The 16,453-nt window shown below is 48.0% G+C and overlaps 1 protein-coding gene across 5 annotated transcripts in view; it reads left to right on the forward strand.

Moving 5' to 3' along the window:
* Window positions 1-16,453, forward strand: part of dlec1 (DLEC1 cilia and flagella associated protein) — a 259,108-nt gene that overhangs the window by 208,715 nt on the left and 33,940 nt on the right. For all 5 annotated transcript variants that reach the window (XM_072508068.1, XM_072508073.1, XM_072508072.1 and 2 more), the window contains one exon: window positions 1,069-1,263. In XM_072508068.1, coding sequence (XP_072364169.1) covers window positions 1,069-1,263 — 195 coding nt within the window. The remainder of the gene's footprint in view (window positions 1-1,068; window positions 1,264-16,453) is intronic.

Raw genomic sequence — 16,453 nt, forward strand, 5'->3', positions numbered from 1 at the left:
AAGTACAGCACATCCACAGGTTCCCCTTTAAACATGATGCTTGTTACTTCCTCAAAGATCGCCAATGAATTAGTCAAACATGATTTCCCTCACCCCATTGTTGGCTCTGCCTGATTGCATTGAGATTTTCTAAGTGCTCCACCATAATCTCCTTAATAATAGAATTTCCCTATGACAGATGTTAAGCTAACTGTCCTGTAGTTTGCTGCTCTCTGCCTCCTTACTTTCTTGAATAGAGAAGTCACGTTTGCTATTTTCCAATCTCATGGGATCTTTTCTGATTCTAGGGAATTTTGGAAAACATCTGCTTTCTGAGCAGCCACTTGGTTCTTTTTTCCAATTAAGGAACAATTTAGCATGGCCAATCCACCTAACCTACACACCTTTGGGTTGTGGGGGTGAAACCCACGCAGACACGGGGAGAATGTGCAAACTCCACACGGACAGTGACCCAGGGCCGGGAATCGAACCCGGGTCCTCAGCGCCGTAGGCAACAATGCTAACCACTGTGCCACGTGCCGCCCTAGCAACCACTTGTTTCAAGACACCAGAATGCTGCCCACCAGAACCTGGAATCTTGTCATCTTTTAGTTCTAATAATTTCTCAGCACCCTTTCCCTGGTGATTGCAATTGTTTTATGTTCCTCCCTCCATTTCATCTGATTCACAATTAATCTGGGATGTTATTTGTATCCTCTACAGTGAAGACAGATGCAAAATATGTTTAATTCATCCACCGTTACCTTATTTTCTGTTATTAATTCCCCATTCGCACTCTCTCGGGGACCAACATTCACTTGACTTACTTTTTTCCTTTTTAAATACCTGTAGAAACTCTTACTATCTGTTTTTATATTTTTAGCTAGCTTTCCCTCATACTCTAATTTCTCCATCTCTGTTAATTGTTTAGTCATTCTTTGCTGTTTTTTATATTCTGCCCAAACTTCGAACCTGCCGCCCATTTTTGCGGAATTATACGCTTTTTATTTCAATTTGATATTATCTTTAACATCCTTAGTCAGCTTGACTTTTGAATGCCTTTCTAATCCCATCCTCATCTCCATCCAGATACAAAGAGAAATCCTGACAACACGTGGCTTGAGGCTAACGAACTCCACTGAGACCCCTCTCTACTTTCAATTTTTGCTGCATCAACCGTTCTGTATATTGAATGTGGAACCCAAAGATAACCTTAAATCGTCAAACAGTGACCGGGAGGAGAATATGAAGATGTTGGTGCTACACCCATTGCAGCACATGCATGTAAGTGTTGGGGGGTTATGGAGGAATGGGAGAAGTACAGCCTTCTCTTGAAACTAGAACCTTTCTGCCTTAAGGTCATAGCAGAGAAGGAGTTTGCTTCCACTCTGCTGCCATAACGTTGCCAGAAGTGTCGTAGAAACCCTGTTTACGCGTGCGAAGGAGCTTCTGTCACACTAACGGCGAAGGGATGGGAGTAACTCACAGCCATGGTTACCAAATAGAGCAACAACTACACACCAGAATCTGTGCTGTGTGTGTGAATTCGCACACCCAGGCTAAACACTGCTCGTTACAGCATTTCAGATACTAGCCCACCACATTCTTCTGCCTGCTTTGAAAATATAATGCCATGAATCTAATATTCAGAACAAAGAACAAAGAAAAGTACAGCACAGGAACAGGCCCTTCGGCCCTCCAAGCCCGTGCCGACCATGCTGCCCGACTAAACTCCAATCTTCTACACTTCCTGGGTCCGTATCCCTTCATGTATTTGTCAAGATGTCCCTTAAATGTCACTATCGTCCCTGCTTCCACCACCTCCTCCGACAGTGAGTTTCAGGCACCCACTACCCTCTGTGTAAAAAAACTTGCCTCGTACATCTACTCTAAACCTTGCCCGCCGCACCTTAAACCTATGCCCCCTAGGAATTGACCCCTCTACCCTGGGGAAAAGCCTCTGACTATACACTCTGTCTATGCCCCTCATAATTTTGCAGACCTCTATCAGGTCGCCCCTCAACCTCCGTCGTTCCAGTGAGAACAAACCAAGTTTATTCAACCTCTCCTCATAACTAATACCCTCTATACCAGGCAACATCCTGGTAAATCTCTTCTGCACCCTCTCTAAAGCCTCCACATCCTTCTGGTACTGTGGTGACCAGAATTGAACACTACTCCAAGTGTGGCCTAACTAAGGTTCTATACAGCTGCAACATGACTTGCCAATTCTTATACTCAATGCCCTGGCCAATGAAGGTAAGCATGCCGTATGCCTTCTTGACTACCTTCTCCACCTGTGTTGCCCCTTTCAGTGACCTGTGGACCTGTACACCTAGATCTCTCTGACTTTCAATACTCTTGAGGGTTCTACCATTCACTGTATATGCCCTACCTGCATTAGACCTTCCAAAATGCATCACCTCACATTTGTCCGGATTAAACTCCATCTGCCATCTCTCCGCCCAAGTCTCCAAACGATCTAAATCCTGCTGTATCCTCCGACAGTCCTCATCGCTATCCGCAATTCCACCAACCTTTGTGTCGTCTGCAAACTTACTAATCAGACCAGTTACATTTTCCTCCAAATCGTTTATATATACTACGAACAGCAAAGGTCCCAGCACTGATCCCTGCGGAACATCACTAGTCACAGCCCTCCAATTAGAAAAGCACCCTTCCATTGCTACTCTCTGCCTTCTATGACCTAGCCAGTTCTGTATCCACCCTGCCAGCTCACCCCTGATCCCATGTGACTTCACCTTTTGTACCAGTCTAACATGAGGGACCTTGTCAAAGGCCTTACTGAAGTCCATATAGACAACATCCACTGCCCTACCTGCATCAATCATCTCTGTGACCTCTTCGAAAAACTCTATCAAGTTAGTGAGACACGACCTCCCCTTCACAAAACCATGCTGCCGCTCACTAATACGTCCATTTGCTTCCAAATGGGAGTAGATCCTGTCTCGAAGAATTCTCTCCAGTAATTTCCCTACCACTGACGTAAGGCTCACTGGCCTGTAGTTCCCTGGATTATCCTTGCTACCCTTCTTAAACAAAGGAACAACATTGGCTATTCTCCAGTCCTCCGGGACATCACCTGAAGCCAGTGAGGATCCAAAGATGTCTGTCAAGGCCTCAGCACTTTCCTCTCTAGCCTCCTTCAGTATTCTGGGGTAGATCCCATCAGACCCTGGGGACTTATCTACCTTAATATTTTTCAAGATGCCCAACACCTCGTCTTTTTGGATCTCAATGTGACCCAGGCTATCTACACACCCTTCTCCAGACTCAACGTCCACCAATTCCTTCTCTTTGGTGAATAGAACATAGAACATACAGTGCAGAAGGAGGTCATTCGGCCCATCGAGTCTGCACCCACCCACTTAAGCCCTCACTTCCACCCTATCCCTGTAACCCAATAATCCCTCCTAACCTTTTTGGACACTAAGGGCAATTTAGTATGGCCAATTCACCTAACCTGCACGTCTTTGGACTGTGGGAGGAAACCGGAGCACCCGGAGGAAACCCACGCAGACACAGGGAGAACGTGCCGACTCCGCACAGACAGTGACCCAGTGGGGAATCGAACCTGGGACCCTGGCGCTGTGAAGCCACAGTGCTATCCACTTGCGCGACCGTGCTGCCCTTTATGTGCAGATTGAATACTGCACTAAATTAGTGAGGCACCAAAAAATACTGCGAGTGCAGTAAGTTGCATTTATACAGCGCTTTCCCCTTTATATGTTAACTATGGTAGTTAATCTCTTCCTGGGGTTTTGAAAGAATTGTTGTCACAGATCATCATCATTACATATTGTGGTAGTATGCATTAGGGGTCATGTGGGACTGTGAAGCCGTGATGTCATTGGCTGACAGATCCCGGGTCCTGGTTGGCTGTTGACCTCTAGCTCCGCCCTGAAGGCGGAGTATAAGAACCAGAAGTTCTCCCCCGCAGGCCAGTCTGTTACTGAACTGCGGGGAACAAGTCACGCTTAATAAAGCCTCATCGACTTCATCTCTATTCGTCTCTCGTGAGTCTTTGTGCGCTACAATTTATTAAGCGTGCTTAAAGGACTATGGAGCTCAGGATCATCCCGGAATGCCTGAGGATCAGCCCCCACGCAGTGAACTCAGCAGCAGTTTTCAAACACTGGCAGACTTGTTTTGAGGCCTACCTCAGAACGGCCCCCGGCTGGGTCACAGAAGACCAGAAACTACAGGTCCTGCACTCGAGGGTAAGCCCAGAAATTTTCCCTCTCATCGAAGACGCAGAGGATTTCCAGACGGCGTTCGCAGCACTAAAGAGCATCTATGTTCGCCCAATGAACCAGATCTACGCACGCTACCAACTCGCAACGAGTCGGCAAAGTCCCGGAGAATCGATAGATGAATTCTACGCCGCGCTGCTAATTTTGGGACGGGCCTGCAGCTGCCCCAGTGTCGACGGCTCCACGGGGTTCGAGGAAGACGCTCAAGCACTACGATCACGTCTGGCCTCAATGACGCTGGACCAAGCACGGCCCCGGACGCTCCAGACGACGACAACAACGGTGCTGATAAACGGGCATGAGACACCATGCCTGGTCGACTCCGGGAGCACAGAAAGCTTCATCCACCCCGACACGGTAAGACGCTGTTTTTTGACCATCCGTCCCAGTGCGCAAAAGATTTCCCTAGCTGCAGGATCCCACTCCGTACAGATTAAAGGCTTCTGCATAGTGACCCTAACGGTGCAAGGGAGGGAGTTTAAAAACTACAGGCTCTACGTCCTTCCCCAACTCTGCGCGCCCACATTACTGGGATTAGACTTCCAGTGCAATCTGCAGAGCCTAACCTTCCAATTCGGCGGCCCAATACCCCCACTCACTATCTGCGGCCTCGCAACCCTCAAGGTTGAGCCCCCATCCTTGTTTGCAAACCTCACCCCGGATTGCAAACCCGTCGCCACGAGGAGCAGACGGTACAGCGCCCAGGACCGGACATTCATTCGGTCCGAAGTCTAGCGGCTACTGAAGGAAGGCATAATCCAGGCCAGCAATAGTCCCTGGAGAGCACAGGTGGGAGTACTAAAGACAGGGGAGAAGCAAAGGATGGTCATAGACTATAGCCAGACCATCAACAGGTACACACAACTAGATGCGTACCCTCTCCCCCGCATATCCGACATGGTCAATCGGATTGCCCAATATAAGGTCTTCTCCACCGTGGAGAAGTCCGCCTACCATCAGCTCCCCATCCGCCCAAGTGACCGCAAGTACACAGCCTTCGAGGCAGATGGGCGATTAGACCACTTCCTAAGGGTCCCATTTGGCGTCACAAACGGGGTCTCGGTCTTCCAACGAGAGATGGACCGAATGGTTGATCAACACGGGTTGCAGGCCACGTTCCCGTATCTCGACAACGTAACCATCTGCGGCCACGATCAGCAGGACCACGTCGCCAACCTCCAAAAATTCCTCCAGACCGCTAAAGCCTTGAACCTCACATACAACGAGGACAAGTGCGTTTTTACCACAAACCGGCTAGCCATCTTGGGATATGTAGTGCGCAATGGGATAATAGGCCCCGACCCCGAACGCATGCGCCCCCTCATGGAATTTACCCTCCCTCACTGCTCAAAAGCCCTAAAACGCTGCCTGGGGTTCTTTTCATATTACGCCCAGTGGGTCCCCCAGTACGCAGACAAGGCCCGCCCCCTAATACAGACCACGACCTTCCCTCTGTCGACAGAGGCTTGCCAGGCCTTCAGCCGCATCAAAGCGGATATCGCAAAGGCCACGATGCGCGCCATCGACGAGTCCCTCCCCTTCCAGGTCGAGAGCGACGCCTCCGATGTAGCTCTAGCGGCCACCCTTAACCAAGCGGGCAGACCCATGGCCTTTTTCTCCCGAACCCTCCACGCTTCAGAAATCCGCCACTCCTCAGTGGAAAAGGAAACCCAAGCCATAGTGGAAGCTGTGCGACATTGGAGGCATTACCTGGCCAGCAGGAGATTCACTCTCCTCACGGACCAACGGTCGGTAGCCTTCATGTTCGATAATGCATAGCGGGGCAAAATTAAAAACGACAAGATCTTAAGGTGGAGGATCGAGCTCTCCACCTTCAACTATGAGATCCTGTACCGTCCCGGAAAGCTGAACGAGCCGTTCGATGCCCTATCCCGCGGCACATGTGCCAACGCACAAATTAACCGCCTCCAAACCCTCCACGAGGACCTCTGCCACCCGGGGGTCACTCGGTTCTACCACTTTATAAAGTCCCGCAACCTCCCCTACTCTGTGGAGGAGGTCCGTACAGTCACAAGGAACTGCCACATCTGCGCAGAGTGCAAACCGCACTTTTTCAGGCCGGATGGTGCGCACCTGATCAAGGCTTCCCGTCCCTTTGAACGCCTTAGTCTGGATTTCAAAGGGCCCCTCCCCTCCACCGACCGCAACACATACTTCCTGAATGTGGTGGACGAGTACTCCCGTTTCCCCTTCGCCATCCCCTGCCCTGACATGACAGCGGCCACAGTCATTAAAGCCCTTAACACCATATTCACACTGTTCGGTTGCCCCGCATACGTCCACAGCGACAGGGGGTCCTCCTTCATGAGTGACGAGCTGCGCCAGTTCCTGCTCAGCAACGGTATAGCCTCGAGCAGGACGACCAGCTACAACCCCCGGGGGAACGGGCAAGTAGAGAGGGAGAACGGCACGGTCTGGAAGACCATCCTACTGGCCCTACGGTCCAGGGACCTCCCAGTTTCACGGTGGCAGGAGGCCCTCCCGGACGCTCTCCACTCCATCCGGTCGCTACTGTGTACTAGCACTAACCAAACGCCTCATGAACGCCTCCTTGTCTTCCCCAGGAAGTCCTCCTCTGGAACGTCGCTGCCGACCTGGCTGGCGGTCCCAGGACCCATCTTGCTCCGAAAACATGTGCGGGCGCACAAGTCGGACCCGTTGGTCGAGAGGGTTCACCTCCTCCACGCGAACCCGCAGTACGCTTACGTGGAGTACCCCGACGGCCGACAGGACACGGTCTCCCTGCGAGATCTGGCGCCCGCCGGCAACACGCACACCCACCCGACACCAATCACCCCCTCCCTGCCACCGGCGCACCCTGCGACCGCCCCCTTCCCGGGAGGATCGGTCCTCCTCCCAGGTCCGACCAGAAGTGAAGCTGAAGCAGAAACCGTAAGGCTCCCGGAAACGACAACACTGGAACAAGCACAACCACCGGGGCCGAGGCGATTGACAAGGACGACCAGACCGCCCGACCGACTCGTGGCGTCGATGTAACACTACAATGTTGTGGACTTTAACGAGAACTTTTTTTTTCTTTTTCCCCCTTACGACTACTGTAAATAGTGCAAAACAAAAAAAACCCTGTACATACTGTGATGACATGCAAAAGTTTTCCTCCCAGGACCAGCCTTGTAAACCCTTACCACCATGCGAAGCTCCACCCCGCCGGGTTCATTTTAACAAGGGGTGAATGTGGTAGTATGCATTAGGGGTCATGTGGGACTGTGAAGCCGTGATGTCATTGGCTGACAGATCCCGGGTCCTGGTTGGCTGTTGACCTCTAGCTCCGCCCTGAAGGCGGAGAATAAGAACCAGGAGTTCTCCCCCGCAGGCCAGTCTGTTACAGAACTGCGGGGAACAAGTCACGCTTAATAAAGCCTCATCGACTTCATCTCTATTCGTCTCTCGTGAGTCTTTGTGCGCTACACATATGATCTGTCCCAAGGCATTGGCTCACAGTCGCCTTCATTTTATTCTTTTTACTTATTTTCATTCAAATCTTTTCCATTTTGCACATAACTCCAAAGCAAAACAACACCCCCAATCACAACCCCCCCTCCCAGTGCAAAACCGAAACCCCCAGAACCCCCCCGCCCTCCACAACTAATGGTGACCAGCACTTTGAAATACACAATAAACGACTGCCATCTTTGGGAGAACCCCTCAATTGCTCCCCTCACGGTGTACATGACTTTCCTTATACTTTTTGTACAGGAACTCCATCAGATCTCCCTGCCACACTGAGTGGAGAAGCTGACCTCCATCCCATCACCACTTGCCTACGAGCAATCAGGGAAGCAAAGGCCATGACATCGGCCCCGCACCCGTCTGTAGCTCTGTCAAGTCTGACGCCCCAAATATGGCCACTAAGGGACAGGGCTCCAATTCAATTTTCAGAATTGTTGACATGGTGCTAAAGAAGGGTGACCCAGAACCCCACAAACTGAAAACACGACCAGAACATGGGCACATGGTTGGTCGGATCCCTCCACAGCGCTCGCACTTGTCCTTCACTCCTGCAGAAATCCTGCTCATCCTGGACCTAGTCAAATGAGCCCTAGACACTACCTTAAGCTGTATTAAGCCAAGCCCAGCACAGGAGGACATGCCGTTTGCCCTCTGCAGGGCCTCAGTCCACACCCCATCCTCCAACATCAGCCCCAACTCCTCCTCCCACTTGGCTTTAACCCCCCCCCCACCCATACTGCGTCTTTGGACATAATCCTTCCATAGATACCTGAGGTACTCCCCACCTCCGACCCTACGAACGAAAGAACCCTCTCCATCAACGAGGTTGGCGGCGCCACAGGGAATATCGGAAAGAATAGTTTCACAAAGTTACGAACTTGCAGGTGTCTGAACAAATCTGTCTCCGAGAGCCCACATTTCCCCGACAACTTCTCCAAACTCACAAACTGCTCTTCCAAGAACAGATCCCCCATTCCTTCCAACCCCTTCTCTTCACAATCTCCGAACATGGCATCCAGCCTCACAGGCTCAAATATATGATTCGTGCAGATCGGAGCCAGCTTTGATACTGCCTCTAATTTTAAATGGTTTTTTAAAAAAATATTTTTTATTCTCCTCCTTTTTCACATTTTCTCCCAAATTTGCAGCCATAAACAATAATCACTAACAAATATGACAATCCCCATATCAATAACAACGATCCCATCCTCCCACCAAACCCCAAACATTAGCCCGCATGTTCCCATAAACAAATGACAAAAAGTAATCCGGGTTCACCTGTTAAGTAATGGGTTAAGAGTTAAGTAATGCATTAAGAGACATTGCAATTAGTTGTCTCATTTATGTTAAGTATCCAATGATTGCCACTGATATGTAAAGAGGCTTCAGGTGGCCCTTGGGTCAGGTGATGTGTTGTTAGAGTTTTGTGCAGAGGCTGTGGAAGTGAAATAAATGGTGTTTGGTGAAAAGAAACAGGACTTTTGACTCTTCATACAACGGTAACTAAAACGTATAACAATGGTAGCAGAGGATGGTTGCTGTGCAAATGTGAAGGCTTGAAAGATACAACTTTTCCTGATCAAACCAAGGAGTGAGTGAGAAGGAAAAAAAAAGATACATGGCTGAACCCAGGATAAGGATGGCTGGATATGACTAGCCTCCCTTATTTTCTGAAAGGGAATCGTACAACCACTGGAGAAGTGCAGTAGTTATGTGGCCTTGGGAAAGAGAAAACAAGGTATGGCATTGGCTCTTTCTCTATCTTATGACAGTAAAATCCAAAACAAAGTGCTTTCTGAGCTGGAATTGGAAGAGTTAGACTCAGAAGAAAGTCTGGAGACTCTATTACAATATATGGATAAGATTTACAAGAAAGATGACTTGTTAAGTGCGTATGAAGCATGGTCAGAATTTGATAAGTTCCAGAAAATAGAGGAATTCTCCATGGAAGACTATATAATGGAATTTGGCAGACTATATAAAAGGCTGCAGAAATACAACCTGGAATTTGCATAGTCTGTGTTGGTCTTTAAATTACTTGACTGTGCTAGAGTGAGCAACATGGATAGGCTCCTGGTTTTGACAGGAGTTCAGTTTACGGAAGAGGATACCTTATTCGATCAGATGACAAAAGCTTTAAAGAAGTTTCTGGGGAAACATTCGATTGCGATGGCTCTGATGACTCAAATAGGCCAGTCTGCTATAAAGCAGAATATGGAAGATACACTACTAACAGGATGGCGAAACTGTATGGCTACGAACAGGGCCGAAGACTATAGAAGGAGATCGAGACAAGGAAATTATGAAGACAGAAACCCAGTTAGAACTTACAGTAGGAAGATGAACCCCAGAAATGCAAGATAAATCGATGTTTTCGATGTGACTCTCAATACCATTATGTCTTCAACTGTCCAAAACGTTATGATAGAGTGTTTGAAGCGACACATGACATGGAAGAGTCAGAAGAGGAAAAAGATAGTGTTCAGAGAGAAGACATTGTCCTATTAACAAGCAGTTTTACGCCGGTAATGAGGGTGTTGGTTGCAGAATCCTTCAATTGTGCTGTATTGGACAGTGGCTGCACATCTACTGTGTGTGGAATTGACTGGTTAAAATGTTACCTGGACTCCTTGAATGCTGAAAGTCGTAACAAGGTTAAGGAATTTGAAAGTTCCACAAGTTTCAGGTTTGGAGATGCTAATACTCTGAATATTGCAATATTACCGGAGTGAATCATTTCATTAGCACGGATGTTGGATCAAGTGAGATACCTTTGCTTCTGAGCAGACCGTCGATGAAGAAAGCACACATGAAACTGGATATGGAACAGGATAAGGCAACAGTTTTTGGAAAGATGGTGGACCTACAATTTACACAGTCGGGACACTATTGTATTCCATTACTGAAAAATAATATTTCAAGTAGAGTGGTTAAGGATGTGTTAATGGCAGTTGAAAATGGGACTTTAGCTGATAAAAAGCTTGTTGTAGTGAAACTGCATAGGCAATTTGCACATCCGTCTCCTTGGAGGCTGAAAAATCTATTAAAGGATGCAGGGGTAAGGGATGAAGACTATACTAAACTGATAGAACAGGTTAGTGATTGCAGTGAAGTTTGTAGGAAGTACAGAAGGACACCAGCATGACCGATAGTAACCCTACCTTTGGCCAGGAATTTTAACGACATTGTGGCTGTGGACCTTAAGATCTGGGATAAGGCCATTTTTCCGAAAGGACAACTACCAAAAGTTGGTACAAAGGTGACATACTTGCCTGAAGGGTCTAGTCAATGGAAGGATGCAACTGTTATTAGAGCAGGGAAGGCCACTGGAAAGTATAAACATTGGTTGAATGTACAGCATTCAGGGGAGGGAGTTAAGACAATGGATTGGGAACACGCAGTTCAAAAATGGAGGTCACAGAAACGCAGTGCCAGTTTAGATAGTACATCGGTTAGTGAACAGGTTCGCAGGAAAAGGTCGAGAATTTTGAAAGGACATCCCACAGCAGATAGGAAAGATCAAGCAGTAGCAGTATAGAACAAGTTACCAGGCGGGAGAGGGGACGTAGTTTATCAAGGTCTCGGAACATGAGTAAGACTACGAATACTAATAGGAGTAGAAGCCCACATGCACGTGAGATTTTGGTGGCTTCCAATAAATTATATGAAAAGTTATCAAAGATGCTAAACAGCAAGAACTGCATAGTTGGTGTGAATTTGGTGTATACGCAGAAGTACCGGATAGGGAACAAAGAGCCCTGTCCCACAGATGGATTTGCACGGAAAAGGTTCTTCCGGATGGAACTTAAAAGGCAAAGGCCAGGCTTGTGGCAAGGGGATTTTAAGAAAGCTTAGAAGATCAGGATTTAAGGGTAGGTTCACCTACAGCAGGAAAGGTTAATTTTAAAGATCTTCTTTTAGCCACAAAGGCATGGGAATGCAAATCTATAGATATAAAAGCTGCCTTCTTGCAGGGGCATCAGCTCCAGAGAGACATTTTCTCCGTCCTCCTAAAGAAGCAGCTAACACAGAAGGGGTATTCTGGAAGTTGAACAAATGTGTCTGTGGTTTAAATGTTGCATCTAGTGTCTGGTATTTTTCATTAAGGTCAGTTTTGTTCAAGTTAGGCTGTTACCAGTTGAAAGCAGATCTGGTAATGTTTTACTGGCACTATAAAGGGAACTTTTCCGGCATCTTTATGATGCATGTCAAATAATTTTTGTGGAGTGGGACTAGTGATTTTGAAGCTTTTGTAATCTCTGGTTTGAGGAAAGACTTCAGGATCGGAAGTCATGCTTCCGGTGCATTTAAATATATTGAACTGGAAATCGGACAGACTAAGTTAGGGGCAACTTTACGTCAGCAATCTTATTTGGAAAGCATCAGCCAAATAGCAATTAGTCGTGACCGGGTTTTCACAAAAAGATGCAAGGTTTCAAAGATGGAAAAAGAGAAACTGCGAAGTTTAATTGGGCAACGGAATTGGTTAGGTAGACAGACTAGACCGGACGTTAGTTTTGATGTCTTAGAGTTGAGTACAAAAATGAATGATCCCAAAGTGGAAGACATAATAAGAGCAAATAAAGCGTTCGGCCAAACTAAAAATGCAGGAGTGTGTTTTGAGGTTCCCGGTTTTAGGTGACCATAGGCACTTGAAACTCATAGTTTATAGTGATGCGTCCTATGCAAATTTATCAAGCACAGGAGGTTTTAAAATTTTCCTCTTGGGGAACAATGGTAAATGTTGTCCTCTTGTGTGGGAAAGAAAGAAAATAAGGAAAGTGGTCAAAAGCACTTTGGCTGCTGAGACGTTAAGCTTTGTAGAGTATTGAACAAGTTACCAGGTGGATATGGCCTTTTATATATCTCAGATATTGACAGAAATTTAACTTTTGGATATTGTTAGTGAAGGGTGCCTGTTTCTGTGATTTTTCTTTTTTTCTTCCCCAAAAAGAAAAATTTTGGGAAAAAAAAGAAGGGGGGAAATTGCATGTGTGTTTTTGAGTTTCTTTAAATTTTGTTTTCTTCAAATTATTTTTTTCTCCAAGAAAGGGGAGACTGTTAAGTAATGGGTCAAGATTTAAGTAATGCATTAAGAGACATTGCAATTAGTTGTCTCATTTATGTTAAGTATCCAATGATTGACACTGATAATCCTTTGCACTGACGTCCTTTGCAGACGACACAAAGGTTGGTGGAATTGCGGATAGCGATGAGGACTGTCTGAGGATACAGCAGGATTTAGATTGTCTGGAGACTTGGGCGGAGAGATGGCAGATGGAGTTTAACCTGGACAAATGTGAGGTAATGCATTTTGGAAGGGCTAATGCAGGTAGGGAATATACAGTGAATGGTAGAACCCTCAAGAGTATTGAAAGTCAAAGAGATCTAGGAGTACAGGTCCACAGATCACTGAAAGGGGCTACACAGGTGGAGAAGGTAGTCAAGAAGGCATACGGCATGCTTGCCTTCATTGGCCGGGGCATTGAGTATAAGAATTGGCAAGTCATGTTGCAGCTGTATAGAACCTTAGTTAGGCCACACTTGGAGTATAGTGTTCAATTCTGGTCGCCACACTACCAGAAGGATGTGGAGGCTTTAGAGAGGGTGCAGAAGAGATTTACCAGAATGTTGCCTGGTATGGAGGGCATAAGCTATGAGGAGCGATTGAATAAACTCGGTTTGTCCTCACTGGAACGAAGGAGGTTGAGGGGCGACCTGATAGAGGTATACAAAATTATGAGGGGCATAGACAGAGTGGATAGTCAGAGGCTTTTCCCCAGGGTAGAGGGGTCAATTACTAGGGGGCATAGGTTTAAGGTGAGAGGGGCAAAGTTTAGAGTAGATGTACGAGGCAAGTTTTTTACGCAGAGGGTAGTGGGTGCCTGGAACTCACTACCGGAGGAGGTAGTGGAGGCAGGGACGATAGGGACATTTAAGGGGCATCTTGACAAATATATGAATAGGATGGGAATAGAAGGATACGGACCCAGGAAGTGTAGAAGATTGTAGTTTAGTCGGGCAGTATGGTCGGCACGGGCTTGGAGGGCCGAAGGGCCTGTTCCTGTGCTGTACATTTCTTTGTTCTTTGATATGTAAAGGGGCTTCAGGTGGCCCTTGTGTCAGGTGGTGTGTTAGAGTTTTGTGCAGAAGCTGTGGAAGTGAAATAAATGGTGTTTGGTGAAAAGGAACAGGACTTTTGACTCTTCATACAACGGTAACTAAAACATATAACATCACCCATAGTCACCATGAACACACACCGCCCCCCCCCCAACCCTCCTTCCCCCCCCCCCACCCCCCAAAACTAATGTTCGATGTTATCCAGTTCTTGAAAGTGCATAATGAATAATGCCCATGAATTGTAGAACCTCTCAATCCTTCCCCTCAGTTCAAACTTCAAGAGTCAAGAATTCCAACAAGTCCTCCCACCATGCCAGGGCACAGGGTGGAGAGGTTGCACCCGTTTCCACCCTGGCTGGTCCGACACCCCGAATATGTCCTCCCAGGGGCCCGGGTCCAGTTTCACGTGCACCACTTTAGAAATTAACCTAAAAACCTCCTTCCAGTAATCCTCTAACTTTGGACAGGACCAAAACATATGAACGTGATTAGCAGGGGCCCCCCGCAACGTTCACGCACATCTTCTGCTTCTTCAAAGAATCGGCTTATCCTTGCTCTCGTGAGGTGTGCTCTGTATACCACCTTCAGCTGTATCAGCCCCAACCTTGTGCACGAGGTGGAGGCATTCACTCTCCGGAGCACCTCACACCAGAACCCCTCCTCCATATCCTCTCCCAACTCTTCCTCCCACTTTGCTTTGATCCCTTCCAGTGGTGCCTTCTCCTCTTCCAAAATAGCTCCGTAAACCGCCGACACTACCTCCTTCTCCAGTCCCCCCTGTCGTCAGCACCTCCTCCAGCAATGTGGAGGTCGGCTCCACCCGGAAGCTCTGTATCTCCTTTCTGGCAAAATCTCGAACCTGCATGTACCTAAACATTTCCCCCTGCTCCAACCCATACTTCGCTTCCAGCTCCTTCAATCCTGCAAACCGATCCCTCAGAAACAAATCGTTTAGCATCATAATCCCCTTCTCCTCCCATTTCTGAAAATTGCTAGTGCTTTCAATCCCGACCCCCTGCACAAACTCTCCTCCATTCTGACCCACTGGGAATCAACCCCTCTGACCCAGCTCCGCACCTTTTCCACATTCGCCGCCCAGTAGTAATACATTAAGTTTGGAAGACCCAAACCCCCTGCCTGCCTTCCCCTCTGTAGCAGCACCTTTCTCACTCTGGCCACCTTCCCTCTCCATATGAACAAAGTAATCCTTCCCTCAATCTCTCTGAAAAAAGCCTTTGGCAGGAAAATCGGCAGACATTGAAAAATAAACAGAAATCACGGCAACACGTTCATTTTAACCGCCTGTACCCGACCCGCCACTGACAGAGGGAGACCATCCCACCTTGCCAGATCAGCTTTCACTCTCCCCACCAAACTAGAAAGATTATACCTGCGGTGCTCCCCCCCGACTCCCGGGCAAGCTGCACCCCCAGGTACCTAAAGTGAGTCCCTGCCCATGGAATGGCAGCCCCCCCCCACCCCTGCCCCCACCCCCGGCCGAGACACCACAAAATACTCACTCTTGTCTAGATTAGTTTGTACCCCGAGAAAGATCAAAACACTCGGAGCAGCTCCAATATTCCCCCATATCGACTCACTCGGTTCTGACACGTCATCGGCATATAAGGACACCCTATGCTCTATTCCCCCCCCCCCACGCACTATTCCTTTCCATACCCCTGAACTTCTTAATGCGATGGCCAATGGCTCAATCGCAAGTGCAAACAGCAGGGGGGGACATAGGACATCCCTGCCTAGTCCCACGGTGGAGAGAAAAGTATCTCGTGCTGATGTTATTTGTGCGGACACTCGCCCTCGGCTCCTTATACAGTAGCTTTACCCAGTTCACAAATCTTGGTCCAGTCCCAAACCGCTCCAGAACTGCCATCAAGTACCCCCATTCTACCCAGTCAAAGGCCATCTCAGCGTCCAATGCCACAACCACCTCTGTTTCCTTCCCCTCTGCCAGAACCATAACGACGTTCAAAACCCTTCTAACGTTTGAAAAGAGCTGCTTCCCTCTCATGAACCCCGTTTGATCTTCACCTATCACCTTCGGGAGGCACTCCTCCAGCCTACTCGCTAGTACCTTCGGCAATACTTTTGTGTCCACATTCAAAAGTGATATGGGCCTATACGACCCACACTCCGTCGGGTCCTTATCTTTTTTTAGCAACAGGGAAATCGATGCCTGCCCCAACGTTTGTGGCAACACCCCTTTCCCTATCGTCTCTTCAAACATCCCCACCATCAGCTTATCCTTGAATTTTTTATAATATTCCACCGGAAACCCATCCGGCCCTGCCAACTTCCCCGACTGTATCCTCCAATTCGCATCTTTTATCTCCTGCTCCACTATCGCTCCTTCTAATGTATCCCTGTCCCCCTCCCCTAACCTCGGATATTCCAACCAATCTCGAAATTCCTGCATCTCCCGGTCTCCCCCAGGTGGCTCTGACCTGTACAACCTCTCATAAAATTCCTCAAAGACCTTGTTAACCAGATCCGGAGCCACCACCAACTTCCCTGCCCTGTCCCTCACCTGAACAATTTCCCTTACCGCTGCCTCCCTCCGGAGCTGACCT

The sequence above is a fragment of the Scyliorhinus torazame genome, chromosome 6 (genome assembly GCF_047496885.1).
Source record: "Scyliorhinus torazame isolate Kashiwa2021f chromosome 6, sScyTor2.1, whole genome shotgun sequence".
Classification (NCBI taxonomy): Eukaryota; Metazoa; Chordata; class Chondrichthyes; order Carcharhiniformes; family Scyliorhinidae; genus Scyliorhinus; species Scyliorhinus torazame.